The following is a 22,123-nucleotide window of genomic DNA, read 5'->3' as shown; positions in this document are numbered from 1 at the left end:
CCAAACAAGTTAGGTGAACAAAATAAATCAAGAACTTAAAATTCAGGAACTCCAGCTCTTCAAAATCAACAAAGTCCCAGATCTGTACACTGTTCTGAGACTTAAGATGCTTTCCCTGCTTCTTGCATGCCAGCAACAGCACCATTTCCTCGTAAAGATGAGGAGATAGCAGCCATTGATCCCCATTCACCGTACACAAGAGGACACAGCAACACAACAAACTAGATTTCTTCAGATCTGATATAAAAGATGGTCAATATCAAAGCGAAGGTTTCCCTGTTTCTTGTCTGAGACCCACAACTATCAGATCGAGGAGAAGGAGCAGCAGGAGGAGCAGTTGTAAAGTACCCCCACAGCTGCAAACAAAGGGGTCAAAGGTTTGTCGTCAATTCATTTCCAGGCAGAAAAACCACTTTCCTCAAAAGAAACAATTTATTTAGAATGAAACAAAATCAGCTCGACTGTGAGCGCATGTTTTGAGTGACAGCTATTTTAAGCTGTGTGAGCCATAAAAAGGGTTTTTTTTCCTTTACTTTTGCAGAAATCTTGTGTACACAGCACAAAGCAAAGAGGTCAATTTTCCACTTTAAAACATGGGCATTGGCATCACAAATAGCAGATACACAACTTTTTAAGCTGCCATTTTAGTAAAATGCACAAATACTAAACAGATAAGCTTTCTTCCATGAGGCCCATGTAAATTCCACATAAGCCAACGTTTTCTTCGCAAAGGTCCATTAGAGTTTGGAATCGCTTGTGGTCTTCAGCACTTCACTAGCCTTGCTTTCAGGAGGAAAGAAGAGGTTATTCAGTACAAATGTTTACAAGAGATCTGTCTTCCCCCTACATATAAAGATAACTGTTCAAACTACAAGGCTATTAATGTTCTAGGTAATGTCTGAAAGCACCAATCACCCTTCACTGGCACAAAGCTTTTGAAATGAATTAACATCTGTATATAAATGCACAAATAGTAGTTCAGGGAGTTAAAATATAAGGTAGAGATTGAAAAAAAAAATCAGTTGTACTAGTAAAAAAAAAACATACAGAGAAAAATCAACTGAATTTTCACAATTCACACAATTTCTCTCACTTTCAAAAAGTCAAACAAGAACATGAAATTTAGTGTTCTGTTTGTAAGTATTCATATTGCTATGTTATCTCCAACTACAGACTCATTACTTACTGGAGAAAACTAGCTAAAATATGCGTCCGATTCTCTTCATCCCACATCTGTGTGCATTTTTCTAGTTGTTCCAAAATACTTTAGTTTGGATAACGTAAAGGGAAATGTTTATCTTCAGTGACACATCTGGAGCAGCTAATATTGTTTATTCTATAGGGAAAAAACCGAAGGCAAGGAAATTAACACATCAAATTACTTTACAATTTTGCAAGCCATTCACTTGGGTACCCTATATGGATTATTCTTTTGTATGCTTAAGTGGCTACCCTTAACTTTTCCATTTTTATCCAATTCAGATGTATTCCTACATTCTTTTACTCTTAAAATGTAGTCAAACTCCTATGACTTGTTGAAATTCCTAAGGAAGATTTCTTCTTTTCCCCTTATATATCTTGGGAAGAAAAGACCCATGCTAAATATATTGGCTTTAAAAATGTTAAAATTGGCTCCCAGTGTTCCAAATTTAGATAATCCAAATTGGGAGCCAATTATATAAACACAAAAGTGGATCTTGGTAAATGAAGTAGCCTTAAATTGATACTCCACTGACAGCCAACCATGTATGATGAAGTATCAAATTGGTTAACTCCTGGTTAACTTTAAGGGGAGGGGGAACCCATTAAGTTTCCAATTATAGAATTTAAATCCTAAAGACAACATGCCAGTTAAGATTTTCCTATCCATCTCCCCCAAAAGTGGTATAAAGTGACTCTCAGGAAAAAACACATTCTCCATCCTAATGTTATCTCTGGAAACAAATTTCTGAACATGTGAGCATTCAAATATACATTGCCCTAAGGCTTCATAATACCATATACAAAAGATCACAATCCTCTTTATCTGCATACAGATGTGTCACAAAACTTAACTTTTGCTATCCTGAAGTCTTGGAGGTTGGCTCAAATGAATAATTGCACTGCTGTTATCCTAATACAAACAAAAAGCATATAATTCAATGCTACAGCAGCTATAACTAAGTGCTGAGCCATCCAAGGTTGGTTATCATTTTAGTCTAAATTGGACTCCTAATGTTCTTTTTCTTTCTATAGCTACTAATGGACTATCTTCTTTCTTTAAAAAAAAAATCTTAAAAGTTTGGAAAACTGAATTGCCCATTTCACATACCCTTTACCCAGTTCAAATCAAAAGCAGCATTGGACATAATTTTCAATTAAAGTAGAAAAAGAAATCCATGGTGCAGGGTTTTCCAACACCGGTTCCCAAAAATTGCCTAAAATGGCAGTATGTTCACTTTACCTCAAATTCAAGCTCTGAAGGATTTTTTTAACAAGGAGAGCACATCAGTATGCATACTATTTCCAACAAGTTTGACTTTCAAATCTGATGTTAAAGATTTTCAAAAAAAATATAAGGATGGCTTTTAAATTAACATATTAGTTCAACATAGACCGAATTCCCTCTCCAAATAAATACACTAAGAAAACTTTTTATGTAGCATATTGCATTTGACAAATGCAGTAATATGGATAATCCAATATTATGCAGTATAGGCAACACAAATCTGTCTTAGTGACTCTGCCTATAATAGTAGCTAGATTTAATTTGGTTCACAGTTCCAAGTTTCATTTATCCAAGAACAATTTATATTTTCAATTTGTATTTCAGAATTGTGGGTTACTGTACCCATATTCTTAAAAAGTGAAAGGGTGTAATAGTTTCAGAAGTGAGGCTCTACTTGAAAAAAATACTTTAATAGCACGTTTCCCACTAAGCCACTTTTCAATTAATTGTACTTATTCAAACTTGAAAATTGGTTTACATATGAGAAACATATTGTTACTGTACAGTGGCTTTACAAACGCCCGAAAATATTGGAGTAAAGAAGAGACTGAGCAAAAAGTCACACATTTAAATTGTTGATTCTTTCCTGCTAAGTCTTCTCATATTTTAAAAAATAAGAACTGCTTTTAAAGGCTTACTTTCAATCGAATTGTGTTTTTTTAGTAAACTGAATTGCTTCCCCAACATTTATAAATACAAGGTGAACGGAAAAGTGTCAAGATTAAAACAGTGCAAACCAGACTATAAAACCTCGCATAATGCCTATTATAGTTTACCTGAAAAATATTGAGCAGGTAAGCTTCCTATTTCCACAGGGATAGAATAATTGAAATGGTTATGTGGCAGAACTTTTCACAAAAGTTAAGTGCCATCTTTGAAAGTTGCATTCCCAAGTTATACTTTAGAATTCATTGTGCCTATTACACTTAATAATGGGGAAAAACAATGATACCAGTAACCACCTGCTTCTTGAATACAGAAATTCATGATGTTTGTGGGTAAAGCTCTCATTACAACTATAACCCTTAAATGCACACAAGTTTTAAAAAATCAACAAACCAAATACCATTTAGCAATTTCTTCAAGGGTATGCATTTCTCTGAATTTGGGAACAAAAACTGAAAACCCAATTGAAAGAAAACTACAGTGCACCACGAAGGCTTAATATCAGCTGTATCAGGGACTCAGCCATGAGTTAATTCAATTCAATTCTACATTTTGTAAACTAGGAATTATTCTGAAATCATAACTAGTTTTATGGAAGCTGCAGGACTCAGAATGGGCATAAACCATTAATGTTTTAAGTATGGCAATTTAGAATGTAAGCAAGGGACAAGATTTTATACCTACTTTAAAGTTGTGAAATGAACAAGGACAAGTTAAAAAGTAAAAACAAAAAGAAGAGGGAGGCAAGCTTGTTCAATGTTTCATATTTTAGTGAAAGCAGGCCATCTCTTCTTGCTATACTCTCACTAGCAAGACAGTTGAGGGTAGCCTAATGAAGAGTTAGTACATCTGCTCTCTAGAGTTTGTAGAAAATAAAGGGAAAATAACAGTAACTACACATCTAAAATTATACTTAGGGTGTTGGCTAAGGCTTAGCACCTGGCAGACACTGGAAGAAGGGGAATTGTATGAAGCAGGATAAGCACAGAAAGCATTAGGATTTTAAGATGCACCACGAACAATGATCATGACCAAAAAGTCATCCTCTGATTTAGCCAGGGCCTTTGCTGTAGAATCCAGGAACTGCTGAGAAAAATCACAGGGGGGGAAAGCATGCAAGACCCCACTGTTTTCTTTGTCTTTGTTGCCTCCTACTGGGAGGCTTATCACTCCAGCTGCCTGTTTTTGTTTAAGATAGGACACCAGGTTTCTTAATGGCCGCTGGGTAGAGGTGGTATTAGCTTCACCAGCCCCAGATGAGGCTCGGTTGTCTGTGGTACCAGGCACAGCAAGAAGAATAGCATATCCATTGGGTCCTGCTACTTTGATACGGCGGGTAACTTCATCCAACTTGGGCTGGTCCAAACGAAGACGCTGCGTGATCTTTAGTTGGGCCACTTTGCCACCAGTTGTTCCTTCCACCAGCAGATTGCTAGCTACGCTGAGGTCACCTTGAAGTAGGTGCATGTTTGATGGGAAGTTGCTGTTCTTCAACAGAAGCATCCCTTGCCAGGCTAGGCAGAGTTTGGTAGATGATCCCGACTTTGAGGTTCCATCCTGCTGTTGCTGTTTTTGGGGTGGTTTCAGCCGAGATCCACTGCTACTGTTCCCTTCAGAAGTATGCTCATCCTTTTTAGCTGGACTCTTGCACTCTTGGATGGCAGCTGACGCAAGTGTGCGATGTTTTCTTTCTTTTTCCACCAGGCTCTTATGTTCCCGTTTCTCACTCTGGCCTCTCTCCAAACTCCCCTTACGTGGCTCTCTGATTGGTGAAGGACGATCCAACAAGAGTAAGCGAGAAGAGGGCCGATCAGCATCAGTATTATAGCGGTCTCTGATTAAGCTTGTTTCAGGACTACGATCTTGAGGAGATGCTATAGCAGGGCAGTGACGCTTACGGGATGAAGATGAACGTTCACTATCTGGCGATCGGTCCAAATGTCGACCCCCATCCTCCACTAGCCTTCGCTTCCTAGGTGGGTCTCTACTACTACCAAGCTCTCTTTCCCCACGAGTTCTTTCTAGAGACCAACCATCTCGACGCCGTTCCAGACTTTCAAGTGCATCATACACAGTTGCTCGGTTGCCTCGGTCCCGAACTGGAGGTGGAGGAGGTGCCCATTCTGTTTCAGCATATAAGTCTCTGTCACGGTCACCATAGAGCAGTGGTGGTGTTCTGTCCCGAGCACCTCGGAGTGGATCTGGTGGGGCTCCACGGTGTGCTCCAAAAGCTGATGTTTCTGCTACCAGCTCATAGTGAGCAGGGGGTGGAAGTGGCAAGGGCTGCAAATAGGGCTGTTGATACCGATGCTCAGTGTCGGCAAAGTCCACACGCAGGCGACGGTCTGGCCCACCCAAAGGAAAGCCGCGCATATGGGTACAAGCAGCTTGTGCAGCATCCAAACTCTCATACTGGATGTAGGCCCATGAGTCACCTTTACGATAATCAATGGTACGAATAGTACCAAAGCGATCAAACTCCCTGGCAAGAGCAGCCAATGGTACCCAGGGTCCCAGACCACCCACCCAGAGTCTCGTGGTGGGGGTTGCTTTACCATAGCCAATTTTAATAGGATTACGCAACAGCACTTTACCAGACATGGCAAGCTTAGCCCGATGGGCCATATCCAAGTTCTCAAACTTAAGAAATCCATACGTACTAGTTTGACCCCGGCTTGGCCTCTTAATATCCACTTCAGTGATAACCCCAAAGCGATCAAAAGCCCTACGAAGGTCTGACTCTGTAACCGATATATCCAAATTACCCAGAAACAGAGTGCGGTTAGCTCTCTGGTCATCTTCGGGACTAATCTCTTCTTCAGTGGCCGTGCCTGCACCAACGCCACGAAACGCAGCGGCCGCCACTCCAGCCACTCGATCCAGGCTGTACGCGGGCCTCACCCGATCATAGAAACCGCTGTAGTCTCGTTCTCTTTCCAGCTCCCGGGGGAGAGGCGGCGGGGGCAGCCGACCAAGGGCAAGCTGCTGCAATCGGAAGTCTCTGTACCCTAAGCCTGCTCCACCGCCAGCAGGAGAGAGGGCCCTCTGGGTGGCGCCAGTTGCAGGGTGCCTGATAGTGGCAGGAGATGTCCCGGCCACCCCCACTGCTGAGGCCCCATAGGGAGACTCCTTATCCAAAAGCGCTGGGGAACGACTGCCCCGTCGCCGGCTGCTTCCCCCTCCGCTGCTGCCCCCTACATAAACCGCCTCGATCTTCAGCGGCCGATGGTAGAGGACCAAGCGGCCGCGAGCATGCTTAGCAGCCCGGGCATCCTCAGGGCGGCGGAAATTGACAAAGGCCACCCGCTCGTCGCCGGACCCGCTGCCCGGGGGCAGGCGGCTGATCTTGACGCTGACGTCTCCGAAGCGCTTGAACTCGTGGAAGAGGCCGTCTTCGATCGCCTCGTCGCTCAGCGCCGAGCCCAGCTCGCTGATCTTTAGCGTCTTGTACTCACTGCTGCCGGCCGAGTCGGAGGGCGGCGCGCGGGAATCGACGCCGCGGCCGCTGCTGCCGCGCGAGGAGGAAGACTCCGCGTTTTTGCCGCTGCTGTTGCTCCCGCTGTAGCCGTGGCGGCCGCTCCCAGAGCCTCCCACCGCGGTCGTTTCATATTCACGGCTGCTGGCCCGGTTCGCTTTTTCCAGATGAAGGCTCCGCCGACTACTGCCGCCGCCGCCCTCGCCCGAGCCGCCGCCCGCAGATTTCCCACCGCCGTTGCTGGGCTTCTTACTGCTCCGCTCGGTCCGCGCCGAAGAAGAATCCTCGCCACCGCGGGACCGTTTGGCCTTGGCAGGCGAGCGCTCCTTGGTCTTCATGGCGGCAAGCGCCAGCAAGGGGGAATCGCGCGCGGAGTATCACGCCTCACGCACCCGCCGCCATCTTGGAACCTCCGGCGGGCTGGAACTCCGCCTACTGGGCAGACATTGGGCAGTTTAATCGGAGCCCATCGTCTTCATTGCACAAAGGACCTGTCGGTGAAGAAAAGCGTAGAATCTGAAGCGCTAGCAAGCACCGGAAACGGAAATCTCGCCTCCCAAAGCTACTTTCACAGGCCGTTGGATGAACGGCCAATCACTCATCGATTTCTTGAGCGGTAATGGTCCGAACTGGAAGAACTTCCACCCCATTGGTTGAAGCAGGAATACCAACTCTTTGTTTCACCCCCACCCACCCCTCCACGCTCTCATTGACGGTTTTTGTGGAAGGCCCCAGTTTCTCCGCCGGCCTCAACCCGTGCAAAAATCCTCTAATCACGTGGGACCTTTGCGTTTGACAGTCGAACGAGATGGCGGCGGGGGCGGAGGGTGGGCATTGGCCTCAGCTGGTGTTCTGTTTGGGCTCTGCAATGGACGCAGCTTCGACTTCTTTTTTAACTTAGGCGGGAAAAAGCTTGTGGGATGGGTGTAGTTTCGTCTCTCTCATTTTGCCCAGCGAGCGCGGGAGCGTGTTCGTCTGGGCGGGAAGCGTTTCTCAGCCTCAGAAATTTTAAGATGTGTGGACTTCAACTCCCAGAACTCCCCACCCGCCAGCCAGATCGTTTCTCCACCCAGTGCTGGCGAGGAAATTCTGGAAGTTGATGTTCACCCGTCTGGGTTGTTGAAGCTGAGAAACACGGGCTTAATGGATCGCGGAAAGGATCCGAGTCTGCCTTCTCTCATCTCGGAACCCCGTCCAAAAAGCAAAGCGTTTTTTATCCGGAATCCATTCAAATTCGTTCCCCAAGGTCGCCGCCTCGCCAAGCTACTCTGGTGGGGGCTTACAAAAGGAATAAAACAGGCTATAAAACAGGAGGAATATAAAACACATGGAAAATAGAAAGCACCGCGCCGGGGATAAAATCCAGCCACTCGTCATCGGTAATTTCCTGGAAGAATTGGATGTTTCGAAGCACGGCCGGAGCTATTCTGTTTATTAAAGCAGTTTGGTTGCCGTTTTCGGAAATCTCGTTCATTAAATCCATAAATCCCATTAAATGGCCGTAACAAGGAAAGCATTTACAAATTATAGTAAATTATAGTATAATTTAAAAAGCCGGTCTACTGAGAAGGCTCGCTGGATAAAAATTAATACAGCGCTAAAAAGAAAACGAGCCGCAAAGGCAATACTGGTACTCTTGGTACTTATTATCCCTATATCCTTCGGGGAACAGGATACCATGACCCAGAAATTATTTAATTAACTATGATTTTAGAACAGCCAAACAACAGAAGTCTAGACTACAGAACAGTCTTGACTTGTTAATGTGCTTTATTTGGGACTGCAGAAAAAGTTGCTATTATACTGTAATCACATTTGAAATTTCTCAAAGTTTTAAATGAGCAAATGTGTTAAAAGTACTGCAAAAATTTGCTGAAATTAATGGAAAGTACGGAAGTGAAAGCCAGTTTAAGGAAGTAGTTAGATTTACTGCGCTAGAAACCTGAGAGACTGCGAATTCTAGTTCTGCTTTAAATCACCAGGTAGAAAGGGAGAGTGGTGCTGAAAGTTTTGGGGGACTTGTTCATGTAGTTTCCGGGAATTCCAGACTGACTCAAAACACAAAATGGAAGTAATGCATAAGATGCAAATCACTCTGGTTGATGTTATTTTTACCCTCTTTAGCGAGATTACTGGAACAATTTTGGGGGGCAGACATATTCATGATTTTCACAAGTTAATTGTGACTGATAACTACTAGCTCCAACATCTTTCTCAAGGTAAAAGTTTTCCAGTGCAGATTATGAGCTGCCAGCCATTTCTCTTGTTTACTTGTCCTCAGACAAACCGCTTCTGCTTACTTTAGTAATAAACACAGCAGTCTTCAAGCAGTATTGGGAAACACATTACTCTTATTTTGCTAAGTAAAGAAGCAATCTTCAACACTATCCTTGGGAAGATATGGCTTCCTACCTCCTAGTTACAGTACTCTTTTAAAATGTGGGTATTTCTTAAAACATGCACTAAAAATGGAATCTCAGATAATGATGCATCAATGAATTCATAAAAATTTAAAATGGTATCAACAGATCTGAAATTATTCATAAGAATGTATTTAGGGTATCCTGGACACCTCAACAAAAATATTTGAAAAGATGGATATCAGATTTTTTTATGTTGTAGGTATAAAGATGGAGGTTCATTGATGTCATGTGATCATTTGGTATCTTTTGGAGTACAGGAATTAATTAGTGTTCATAAATATATGTGGAAATGTTTTAATTGCTAAAGAGTTTAATGAATTATATACCAAAGCTTTAGATTCTGTTTTTCAGGAATGATAGTTGTACTGGGAAGTAGCTAAAAGAAACATACCAAAAAATTGAAAAAAAAGATACTTTCAAATGTTAAGAAATGATTGTCAGAAATGTTTGATATATCTATTTTGGAAGAAGTAATATTTTCTAATAATCAAAGGATGCCATTTTAAAATCAATTTTGGGAGATTCTCTTATTTTATACTACCAGTAGAAAGTCTAAGAGAAGCTAAACTAAGGGAAGAAGTAAATTTTCTTAGTAATTGTGTCAAGGCTTTGTCATACTTTCATTGTAGATATTTACTTAATTTTTCTGTATTGTTTTTATACACAGAAATAAAATAGTTTTACTCAAATAGGCATTTACTAATAATCTATATTTTAAGGGGGAGAGATGTTCTGTGTATGTATGTGTCTCAGTTTATGACTCCTAATGATCACTCCCTACAATTTTGCAAGATTTTTCAGAAGTAGTTTGTCATTGCCTCCTTCCTAGGATTGAAAGACAGTGACTGGCTCAAGGTCACCCAGTTGGTTTTTGTACTTAAATTGGTAGTAGAACTCATAGGTTCCTGGTTTCTTGATGCATTAATCACTCTTGTATACCAAACATTCTCTTTTAGTTTTATTAGTCTATTAATTTTATTTATTAATTATTATTTAATATGTGCTAGCTGTGCATCTCTTGTTTCAATGATATGACCAGAGTTAGCTGAAAAGATTTATTCTGGCCATAATTGATATAGCTGCCAAAAATTCTTGTTGAGTATCATGGTTCTGCTTCCCCTTTGGAGGAAGTTTTTGCCTCTTCTTGCACCCAGATGAGTTAGAAATTTTGTAAGCAAAAAATGCTAGTTGATAGCTTTGGAGCTTATCCTTAGCTCAATCAAATAAAAAAAATAAATTAATAAATACAGTTGGGATTTCTGTTTCTAAGCAAGGTGATTGTTAAGTGAATTACATTGATTTTATAACCTTTTTTGCCATGATTCTAAAACAAATTGCTGCAGTTAAGTGAATCACACAGTCATTAAGTGAATCTAGTTTCCCCCCATTGAGAAGGTCACAAATGATGATCCTGGGATGCCTCAACCATCCAACAGGAAATACAGTGCAGTTGCCAAGCATCTAAATTTTGATGAGGATGCTCTGACTCGAGGACTGGTCATAAATCACTTTTTCAATTTCACTGTAACTTTGAATAATCACAAAACGAATGGTTGTAAGTTAAGGACTACCTGTATTTTGCCCATATCCACCTTTTAGATCTGGCAAGGTGCATATTATAGATCAAGTCAGTGAGTTTTCTCATTTTATATTTGTATACCTTTTGTAGGGAATTTGATGATGGCCAGATTTTTGTTATTGCAATGGATTTTCCTTTTTGATTTGAGCATTTCAGAAATGAAGATACACAGATTTTCTTCAGAGTGGTTCTAGAAGTTTGGGGAATGAAAGTAAAGATGGTATGAAAATGTGATCATTCGTTTTGTGTAGTAGCAATGTTACATATTATCACTAGGTTAGATTATGAAGTCTGTATTGGAATCATTTGTTGATTTAACCTGAGAAGTATTAGGGTTAGAAATCAATGCCAGATAATTTCATGTTTCAATACAACTTGTCTTCATCCAAACAAAATACTAAGAGCCCGTGTGGGAGTCAGAAGAACATACTCAGACTGGGTGTCATAGAAACGAATTAATGGTTACCATGAATCTATTTTGAAATCACATTGACAGAACCTCCATTAATTTCTATTTTGAGCAGCTTTATTGGGTTTGGAAAGGATGACATAGCAGAAGAGCATACAAAGCTGACTTTGATCATAATGGAACTGTATTCTTATGTAACTGTATTTACAGTTCTTTTGAGTGATATATCATACTCTTATTGAATACTTTATGACCTAGTTGCTTCTCTGCCCCTCCCCCCATTTACCACATTTAACACACTGGATGGAAATATATATTTCTGCCAACAGTATTATATTTCTGTCCAATATTTATTAATCTATTAAATTTATTGACTGCCCACCTTACCACAATAAGACAGAGTATTGGACTTCTAATATGCAAGAAACCAAGCCTAGTGTAGTTATCCCATCAGTGAAGAAAAATACAGATAGTCCTTGACTTACAACCACAATTGAGCCCAAAATTTATGTTACTGTAATAAATTTGTTGTTTTTCCCCGTTTTACTACTTTTTTTGCCACATTTGTTAAGTGAACCGCTACAGTTGTTAAATTAGTAAGATGGTTGTTAAGTTAATCTGACTTCCCCATTGACTATGCTTGTCAGAAGATTGCAAAAGATGATCACATAAGCCACTTTTTTCCCAGTGCTCTTGTAACTTCGAACAATCATTAAATGAACTGTTGTAAATCAAGGACTATCTGTAATTAGGACATTAACACAGGCTGGGACAAAATAAATGAATATGGTTGTTCTGACCTAGGCTTTACAAAATCACGAAGCAGACTCTTCATCCCAACAAAACCCCTTTTATTTAGGCTGAGATGAATTCCTCTCATTCACAAAGTCCTGGCAAACAATCTTTCAAGAGTGATTTATAATCACAGACCTCATCAGACTTGGAGAGTTGCCAGGCCAATAGCTTCCAAGCTGCAACGCTGTAGCAGAAAATACTTGGCAAGGAGTCAGGAACAAATCTTCACCCTAATTAAATGAAGTGATTATCTCCTGCAAACACCACTCCCCTTTCACTCCTTTTTAATTCCCTATGGGAGGGGCCATTCACTGTCCATCTGTGCCTTTGCTCCCGAGTCGACCCTTGTTCCTTAACTGTTCCCTTCTGGCAGCTCTGCACATGCACACATTGGGAACAGGCTCTAGCTGTTCTTCTGCCCCACTGATCTCCAACTCCCAAGGCAGCTGATAATTGTCTGGCAGCCTGGCCCCATCTCTGCCTCCCAGAGCACTCGTCAGAGCCTTCCCCAGACTCCAAGACTGGCCCATGTTTCTCCCCAATCTCACTGTCCGAGTCTACTGCCAGTTCTGCTGGCCGCTGGCAGGCCACAACAATGGTTTACTTCAGAGAACAATACAGAAGGTCCCACTATTATAACTAAATAAATTCAGTGCTTATACTAGAATGGAAATATGTAATCTGAATAGCTATCATAACTGGTGGGCGCTCAGCTCAGGGAAGGAGGTGTCCCAGAAGTACAACCAGAAGTTTTAAAATAGTTTTTTAAAAAGTCCAAAGAAAAGCCACAATATAGAAGAGCAGCACACAAGGATTATCCTAGCAACAAATCAGACAAAGCGCTCACAATAACATCTCTATATCCTGTCATGAGTTCTGAAAGTGAAATATTCCAGAATCCATCACCCAAAGCAGATCATCTTCCTCAGTTCGTCCTACATGTAAACATACAAAGCAACATAAAAGCTTCCCTATTAGCTACAGTGGAACATCCTGCAGGACACTACTGTGTTAATTATCAGAAATCCTGTAGACACCCTTCATCTCCTCTTATAACCCACATAAGATGAATCTGCCTGGAGGGATTCTTAGCACTCATGCTGATATTGTCCTAACTGGGACAGCACTAATGTGGCCCATCTTTGTTAAGCATGTTTTCATGATGCGGCCTTCTCCAACCAACCACTTTAACCGTTGAAATCTAATTTTCTCCAACACATTTTTTTTCTTTTTTTGCTATCAGTATGATCTAGCGTACTGTACTGACAATTGCCACACTGATCCAAATATGGCCCCTTTCCTGAAATCACTGGGCACTAACCTCCATGGATATTTTGACTTGGGATATAAAGGAGAGACTGGACACTTGGCTTCTGCAGAACTTCTGCTCCAGAACTTCTGCATTTTAACCCCTGAAAAAATTGTCAGGTCTTAAATATGCAAACTACTTTTTGAAAATCCAATTGACCACTTCTTCGAACAAAGATTTATTTGTTTATTTATTTGGCATATGGCAATGTTACATTAGCCAGGAGAGTATAGCGCTATTAAAAAGTAGTTGCTTGGCTGATAATGATTGCCAGTCCGTTCTGTTCACACTAGCGCACTATCCAGAGTGCCCCACAGATTTGCTCATAAGAAATGAATGGCGTCCTGCAGGGTCATCCTTGGGCCTTCTCTCACCACCAATGTTGCCTTGCGGTCAGATGTCACATCTGGGCAAGTCCAACACTGGCAGGAATCCAACTATCCACATGAAACGCCTCCATGTTTGCCACCAAAGTGACATCTATTTATCTACTTGCATGTAGCATGCTTTCGAAGTGCTAGATGGGCAGAAGCTGAGGCAAGTAACAGGAGCTCATTCCGCCATGCAGTGCTAGGACTCAAACTGCCAGAGCAAAGACCATCTCCAGTGTCTTTACACCATTGAGCCACTGTACCTCTACACATTTATCTATTTTTTTAAGAACACTAGTCCTATGTTAAACTGAATAGATGTTAGAGATAGATGTTCTATCAGTAATAAGTTGCTTCTTCTGTCACCATTAGTTTGTTAGTTTTCACCATTGCTTTGTTGGTTTTCTATTTCTTCTGCTGACAAGAAGCTTTGTGTGGCTGTATTTATCTGCTGTTTATACCACTTTTATTATCTCTGAAAACTCACACAGGCATAACTGGTAACTTACCTGTCAATACATCCAGGATCAGCGCCTTGTAACTACAGTCTTCATAATGTTTGCAGTTGCTTTGTAGTCATCCTTGGGAACAGAGGAATTTCCAATACTTTATTTTAATTTTGGTGGCAATAAGTGCCTTGAGGAACATCATATTTGCACAATTTTGGAACTTTAGCATGTATGTTTTCCATTGTGGTCCACAGGTACTTTGGGAACAGCCAAGCATAAGGACAGATTTAGACACCTTGGTCCTTTGCTAAACTGCTGTTCGAAGGTAGTCAGGCCATTGTCATTAGCAGGTGGAGATGAAGTTGCATAGAGCAGGGAGCATTAGGAGAAATCATTCCTGATTCATCTTGAATGCCACAGCCACATCTCTGGCCTGTCAGCTAGAGTTCTTTGGGTTTTGTGCCCTGTCAGAAATGTGCTGGACTTATATATTCAGAAATAGCCTCACTGAAAGTGACAAACCCAAAGAACCTCCATACCTGTCAGTCTGGGAACATGATGAACCAAAGCTGTTATTTTGAGCATGGGAAAAACAAAGCCAAGGGTATACACCAGTCATTTTCCTTAACTTTTGTCACTTTAATGACGTCCTTCCTTTTATGGAAGAATCAGAATTGACAATGAGAGCATCCCAATTTATTCTGGCATACTTTTTTGAAGATTAGAATTTAACTTCCCCTTCAGGACAGGAGATTAGCATAGCTTTAACCTAGCCAATTGCTTTTGCTCTTAATGTTTGTATTATTAACTAAGATTAGCAGATTAGAAATTTATGGCATTGTTTTGAATGTTGTAATTTAACGTCAACATCTTGAAAAGTTATTCCTATTATAAGTTTATTAAATGCTTTTGCTTTGGAGAAACATGCAAAAACAGTCACTAATAACCTGAATCTTTTGCTGCTGTTCTACAAACACTGCAGGGATACCTACCATTTTATATCATTTCTGAATATCTGTGTTACTGTGTTGTACTAATTTGTCTGGATTGATATAAATTGTCATTCCATTGTATTAATGGCAACATATATTCCTTCTTCACATGAGAATATAGAATTCCTTCATGGAATGGGATAAAAACAGACACCAGTATTTACCACTGATCACCAGAGGGCAGAAACTGTATAGGAATTTTTCTAACATTTCCCTGATTGTAGTGTTCTGTCCTCTGTCACTTATCATAGACGTTGATAATGATAGCATCCAGAATCTGAATTGTAACATCTGCTGTAATATTTCATCTCACTAAAATAATAGATTCCTTGCTAAGTTTTCCAGTCAAATGGCTGACGGCGATGCTAAGTTTGAATAAATAATGAGAGAATTTTAAGACCCATTAATGCAGCCATTGATCTCTTTCACCTAGAATTCTGAGAATGATCTGGTGCTTTCAAACGGGGCTCCTGGCACTATCTGTCATTGCTCTTTCACAGTTAGCTGAAAGCTGAATTGCAATTGGCTGTCCTTACATCAGAGGTCCTGTGCATTTTGAAATCCACATCTTGTTCTCTTCTATACGTAAAGTGGGAACAAAGTTGCCAAGCAGGCAAGCTTTCAGCACAGATTATCACATAAAGTTCTCCTGAGATCTTTAATGTCAGTAACTTCTTAACATACTAGTAGTACTGCTTTCTCTTTCACCTTTAATAGTTGTTGCTATTATTGCTGTTGTTACAGTTCTTATTCTTATTTCCTACAGAATAGAGCTAGAAAAGTGCAAATATGCCTATTTCTAAGTATATAACCTGAACTATAAGTACTGTGGAGTTCATTTCAGAACAAGGTCTAATCAAACTTTATTTTAAGTTTACATTAGCAGAATCTTGCAGCTCTGAAAATACATTTGTCTCCCATCACCTTTACAGCCCAACAAACTAGGAAGGGCTCTTCTGAGACCTTTGCCATACATTCCTTCTGATAGCTGAGCTGACTCTTACTCAACCATTTTCCAGGTTGTGACTCCTGTCTCTTATGATCATGCCCACACGCCTGCAAATTTAAAAAACAGCAGAGAAATTAGGTTTCCAAAATCTCCAGGAATGCTTTGCTTTGAAATAATCTTCTATCACTTAAAGAGGACCATAAAATAGGGACTTCTATGATGGCCATGGTGAGCTGAAGGATCTTGAAGGATCAGGGATGGCATAGTGGCAGAGATCAACAACCTGAAACTGAGCACTTTGGATAAATTCAAGTATAGTTGGAACAACGGACTTGGAAATTAAAGTTAAGATTGTCTGGTATCATGGGCAAACTGAATGTAAAAGAGATTATAAAACTGGAACAGGTTTTATTGGACAAGATTGAGACTGAGGCTAAGTTGAATGTGGATTTAAAAATGACAAATTATAGGAATGATATAGAAAAAAGATATTATACTAGATATACAAATGAAACCTGCTGATGTCTTAATAATTAAATGTGATATACAAATAAGAAACCATAAGAGTGACTTAGATAATTTTCTTATTTGGAATTTACAAAATAGACTTCTTAAAGTTTCAGAGAATTTTCTGAGAAGAGACAAAGAGAAAAGGAAATCAAATTCTGGAACATAATTTTTTAAAGCTTTGGAAAAAGATGCTTTTTATTGTATTTTTAGAGAAAGTTGTTAACACTATTAGTCATTCTGCTATTGGGGCTGTAACAGAAATGGCATACAGATCAAACAATGTGATATAAGATACTCCTGCGCTGACTTCTTAGTTGCAAAATATTCAGTTTAGACAAAGCATAATCTGTTACTCAAATTTCGTTGCTGTCTGTTTACCCATATTCAGACTTGATTCTCTTTGTTCAAATCTTTTAAGCAATAGATACATTTATATTTTGTTCATAATATGTTTGGTTAAATTCCCATTGTGATAAAGAATCTGGAAATTACATGAACTAGAATTGAAAATGTAGATGAACAAGCTTACATTGTTTAAAAACTTCAGTTAAGCCTTAAACAAAAGCACTGATTTTTTTTCCAGAATTGGACAGATACTTTTAATTTTCTAAAAGCTAATATATAATATTATAATCTAATAATAATGAGATAATAAACTCATTTTGGGAGTGGGCAGAATCTATTAATATCAAATTTTAATCATTTTCTGAAGGGGTTATCAATTTCTTACCTTGAGCTCTAAAGTGTTCATCTAAGAAAAAAATGTTTTTATTATTTTTATAGAATTTATTTTATTTATTTATGAAATTTACTTACCGCTCATCTTGTATCCAATGACTCTGGGAGGTTTCCAACATAAAAACATTAAACAACATTGAAATAATAAATTGTAAAAAAAACCACAGATAAAGACCTTAATAGATAAAATCATTAACACAAGATAGCAAAGGAGGGAGCCAGAGACACGGGGTAGGGGGTGGAATCAAGTTTTAATTAGTCAACCACTCCAATATGAAGCTCCCCCATTGGGTCCCCAAGCTATCTGGCAGAGCCAAGGCTTAAGGCTCTTACAAAATTTCAAGAGAATGGGAGCCAATATCATATCAGGGGGTAAGAAGGTTCTATTGCTTGTAAGTTTATAAGATCACTATACCAAGGATCAGAAAGCACATATTCAGCTATGTTACCCTCTGTATGTTTCTTTTTTTTTTCTTCTCTTTTCTTTTCTTCTTTTTTTGAGGCATAATTAGAAAGGAAAACAGCTGGAAGTTGGAGCTTCATTTTTCAGCCTGCTCACCTGATAAAGTTTTAAATTGCATGTGATATTTGGGTTGGCAAATGCCTACAAATGCCAAGAAAAGCAACCAAGAATGTGATGGTAGCTTTGATTTGAGACTACAGTGGCAAAGTCTTCCATTTTATAATTTTAACAACTATTTCTAAACTGCATTTAAGAGCAGCCTTTCTGCAGAATCTGAAGATGTTTCAGCAATTTCTAGGAGCTGAATTTCTACTGATTCAATAATGGATAAGGCAAAGGATCTGTCCAGTGTGTGTGTCAACCTTGAAGCGAGCCTGGCTGAGGCCATCTTTGAGGCTTCATGGTTGCCATAAAGTGAAGGGGGAGAAAGGGAGGAGGGAACTTTTGGATAGCTTGGCTTGGCTGTCAAAAAACAGTGTTTTCCTGTGGGAAAAGGTGGCTGAAAAGAGGAGGAATGGAGTAACCAGGCACCCTGCCGCTATTGGACAATGTGACCAATGACCTGGAGGGAAAGGGGAACTTTTACTTTTTAATTAGGTGAAAACCGTGGGAACCTTCAGCATTGGTTTTCACCAATTGTGCCAATATGATGTATCCAATAAATTATTCTTTGAGGAATATACCTGCCTCAAAGTTCTGCTTTCAATGGGTGCATTACTTGGAACATTGACAGCGTGGATGCATAGAGCAGGTTTCATACATAAGGGGTGCCATATTATTTTCTGTTCTTGTTTCCCTGAACTATCAGTTTTTATGCTACATACTAAAAGTTTAAATCACAAATATGTGCTACATCAGTCACTAAACTGGTGCAGATTGTTAGGAAACCTCAGTGTACTCACAAATAATCTGATGTTGCATCCTTGCTGTTTAAGAAAGTACTGTAATTTCAATTACCTTAATCATGGAAGAAAGAATGGGGAACCTGAGTTAAGTCTAGCAGGAGATACAGATAAGTTTCTCATTCTAATTATTTTGTGTTTTATTTTATTTTCTTATAGCTTCTGATTCTCTTTGGTTCTTGTGAGCCTTGCTGAAATGCTATTCTTGGTTGAGAAAATCTGCCCATTTCCGTTCTTGTCATCAGCTGACAACTTATCAAGACAAAGACTTGATTGGTTGTGCACAGCTACTTAAACAGGTTTTTTCCAAATTGGAAAGCAATAGGTACATTATATATAATAGTTCCACTCTGCCTCCCCAAATAATGGTGGATAAGCCCTTCTGCTATTTTTTACAAATGGCAGTTTGGATGGTTCACTAGCTAGAATCCTGTGAGCAATGGGCAGACTTGTGATACCTAACAATTATTTTCTGTTGTTGTCCAGAAGGGATGATAGGCTAGGGAGAAATCAAGGGAAGATTTTAATTGCATTTAAATCTTATAGCCTATCTGCCTTGCATATATATGCTTGAATCACACTGTATACTAAACCAAAACCAAACAAAATATGTAATCATTCAGCATGATGTGAGAACATGCTGACCTAACTTTTCTAGTTCCTCATAATACAGTTAATTCTTACTGGCTATAGGAGTTTTCTTTAAGTCAACCAATTCGTTTTCAAAATATCACAGGAGGTTTTGTACTCTGTTATGATTTAACATGAGTCATTTTTTGAAATGCATTTGTTGTATGCATACATCTCCTCCCTCACAAGAGAAATATCATCGTCTTTGTTATCCCAGCCTTTGCCAAGGAAATTCAGCCAAGATCTTTTTAGTATGTACTTCAGAAACGTATGAATCTGAAGAATCAAGACCATCCCGAGTTTCACATGGCAAATGTAATGAAGAAAACACAATTATCCAAATGTCTCATGAAGTGTTACATTGACAGAGTTAGGAACACAACACCAGCCAAGTATTCAATAGAGACTACTGAAGAGAAACAGGATAGGAAGCACGGTTGAGGAGAACCAGGAGAGAGAGAAAGTAAAGAAAGCTGATATAGAAGTAGGAAAAATGAGGGATTCAAAAATGATGTTACTTGATTTCATCCAATCAATATTAATTATACCATGATATGCCATGAAATTAATAAATAAAGACATCTACGCCAGAAAACATCCTCCACGGGTGGGGAGAGCTTGGCAATGGATGAGGCCCTCAATCAGGACCCACAGAAAAAGTAGGGGGAAAGGCTGTGGTTGAAGAAGTACTGGCAGTTCCAAGTCTCAGTTGGAACTTCCAGAACACCCCCAAGCCTTTGAGAGTGACAGAGATAAAAGAGACATAAGACATAAAGACATAAAAATTTATTTGTCATTACACTCGCAAGCGGGTGCAACGAAATGAGGTGCTCTTCCACAAGTAAACTGGACAACACCATTGAAAGAAAAATAAAACTAAACACAACAAACCATACAATAATCTCTATACAATTTAAAAATGTAGATACCCCATTACTCTCAGCCATTAAATTCCACAAAAATCTTATGACCCTGCATTCAAACTCAAAACTGCACTTGAATAAAAAGTGTTCTTAAATCTAGTAGTCCCTGTTCTTAATACCCTGAATCTCCTTCTCGATGGTAATAGTTCAAAGAGCTGATGTCCCGGATGAGAGGAGTCATTCAATATATTAAATATCTTCCTCTTACATCTATTCCTATACAGTTCTTCCAAAGAGGGGAGTGAGCAGCCAATGATGTTTTGGGCCATCTTAATCACCCTCTGAATTGCCTTTTTCTCTGCCACTGTGCAGCTCGAGAACCATACACAGAGACAGTAGGATAATCTACTCTCAACTGAACTCCGATAGAAGGTAGTCAGTAGACTCTCAGCCAGTTGTTGTTTCCTAAGAATCCTTAGTAAATACAACCGTTGTTGTGCCTTCCTAATTAAAGCAGCGGTGTTTGCACTCCAAGTCAGGTCATTTGTAATGATGGTCCCGAGATACTTACATTCAACCACCTGATCCACACGAACTCCCTCTATATACAGTGGCTGAATGTCTGCTCTTTTTTTCCTATAGTCCACTATAACCTCCTTGGTCTTCTTAATGTTAAATAGAAGATTATTATTTTTGCACCAGTGGGATAGCTGTAATACCTCATCCCGATATGCAGACTCATCATCCCCAGAAATAAGTCCTACAAGCGTAGTATCGTCTGCAAATTTTATTATCTTATTCTTGGGATGTTTATTTGTGCAATCAGATGAATAAATGGAGAACAGTAGTGGACTAAGGACACAACCTTGCGGAGTGCCAATGCTAAGTGTCTTGACAGTAGAAATATAATCATTCAGTTTAACTCTTTGTGGACGATTTGTTAAAAAATCCAATATCCATAAACAAATAGAATCTGGAAAATCTAGATCTTTGAGCTTGGCTATTAATCTGTGCGGTATGATGGTATTGAAAGCAGAACTAAAATCTGCGAACAACATTCTTACATAATTCCCCCGTGTTTCCAAATGGGATAAGGCCATGTAAAGCACAGTAATAATTGCATCCTCAGTTGATCTGTTTTCTTTGTAAGCAAACTGAAGCGCATCAAAGGAATCAGGAAGGCAGGAGATAATATAATTTCGAACTAGCTTCTCAAAGCACTTCATTAAGATAGAAGTTAGTGCCACCGGCCTATAGTCGCTAGGACCATTTATGGGCAACTTTTTAGGCAGTGGAACGATGGTGGAAGCCTTGAGACACACAGGAACCACACTTTGTGTCAAGGATCGATTAAAAATTTCAGTCCACACCCCTGCTAGCTGATCAGCACAAACTTTTACCACACGACCAGGAATTGAGTCGGGCCCAGCTGACTTTCTGGAATTAACCGCCTTTAAACCAAATCACAATAGTGCCAGACCACAGAAGAAGGCTCCTTTAGAATAATTGGAGTTATTGTTGCTTCTAAGTAAGACAGCAGTCTCAAAGGGGATAAATATTTCATCAGTTGGAAATGATTCAGTGCTAGAAAAAAAAACAGCTCTATCTGCTGTCAGAACTTTCTTTGCTCCTTAGACTTGAGCCCAAGATCTCATGGCTTCTTAGCATATTATTATTTGCCAGTTTTATGAGCAGAATAGTCGAATAGTGGCTACACTATATAGTCCCAGCCACAATGGATTTTCACCCATCGCAAATACCTCATAAATTGAAGGTGAGGAAGATGGCAGGTATGTCAGGGACTATCTGGCCATCAATTTTGTTTCTCTTCTTATAGAGCACCTGGAAGGTGTGAGGACAGATAAATTATAATTCAGATTAATAACCTGGATTATTAGTGAATATACATATACTATACAATGTAAAACTGGGGATAATCTCACGAAGACCATTTAATATATTTATATAATTACACAATGCAACAAAATTTCCATTTAAAAACCAGTAGAGGAGAAAGATTGACTTGCACGTTACCTCATATATGTCAATGATATCATTATGAAAATGATGCAGATCACCATGTAAGACAAACAATTAATAGAATTGAACTGC

The 22,123-nt window shown here is 39.7% G+C and overlaps 1 protein-coding gene across 3 annotated transcripts; it reads right to left on the bottom strand.

Annotated features, from left to right (window-relative positions):
- Positions 1-413: 413 nt before the first annotated feature.
- Positions 414-8,935, bottom strand: RBM15 (RNA binding motif protein 15). 3 transcript variants are annotated; one of them, XM_087929713.1, is made up of 2 exons: positions 1,187-8,935; positions 414-783 (listed from the first exon to the last, which is right to left on the bottom strand). In XM_087929713.1, the coding sequence occupies exon 1, from the start codon at positions 6,965-6,967 to the stop codon at positions 4,157-4,159; it is 2,811 nt and encodes a 936-aa protein (XP_087785839.1). In that variant the 5' UTR covers positions 6,968-8,935; the 3' UTR covers positions 414-783; positions 1,187-4,156. The 3 variants fall into 3 exon arrangements, with proteins under 3 accessions (XP_087785839.1, XP_087785838.1, XP_026562750.1); XM_087929712.1 differs by having other exon boundaries at positions 414-1,336; positions 4,094-8,935; XM_026706965.2 differs by having other exon boundaries at positions 4,094-8,935.
- Positions 8,936-22,123: the final 13,188 nt, after the last annotated feature.

This window comes from Pseudonaja textilis, chromosome 3 (assembly GCF_049901715.1).
Source record: "Pseudonaja textilis isolate UNSWEBS1 chromosome 3, rPseTex1.2, whole genome shotgun sequence".
Lineage (NCBI taxonomy): Eukaryota > Metazoa > Chordata > Lepidosauria > Squamata > Elapidae > Pseudonaja > Pseudonaja textilis.
The sequence above is the reverse complement of the archived record's forward strand: the minus strand, read 5'-3'. Positions and strand labels throughout refer to the sequence as shown.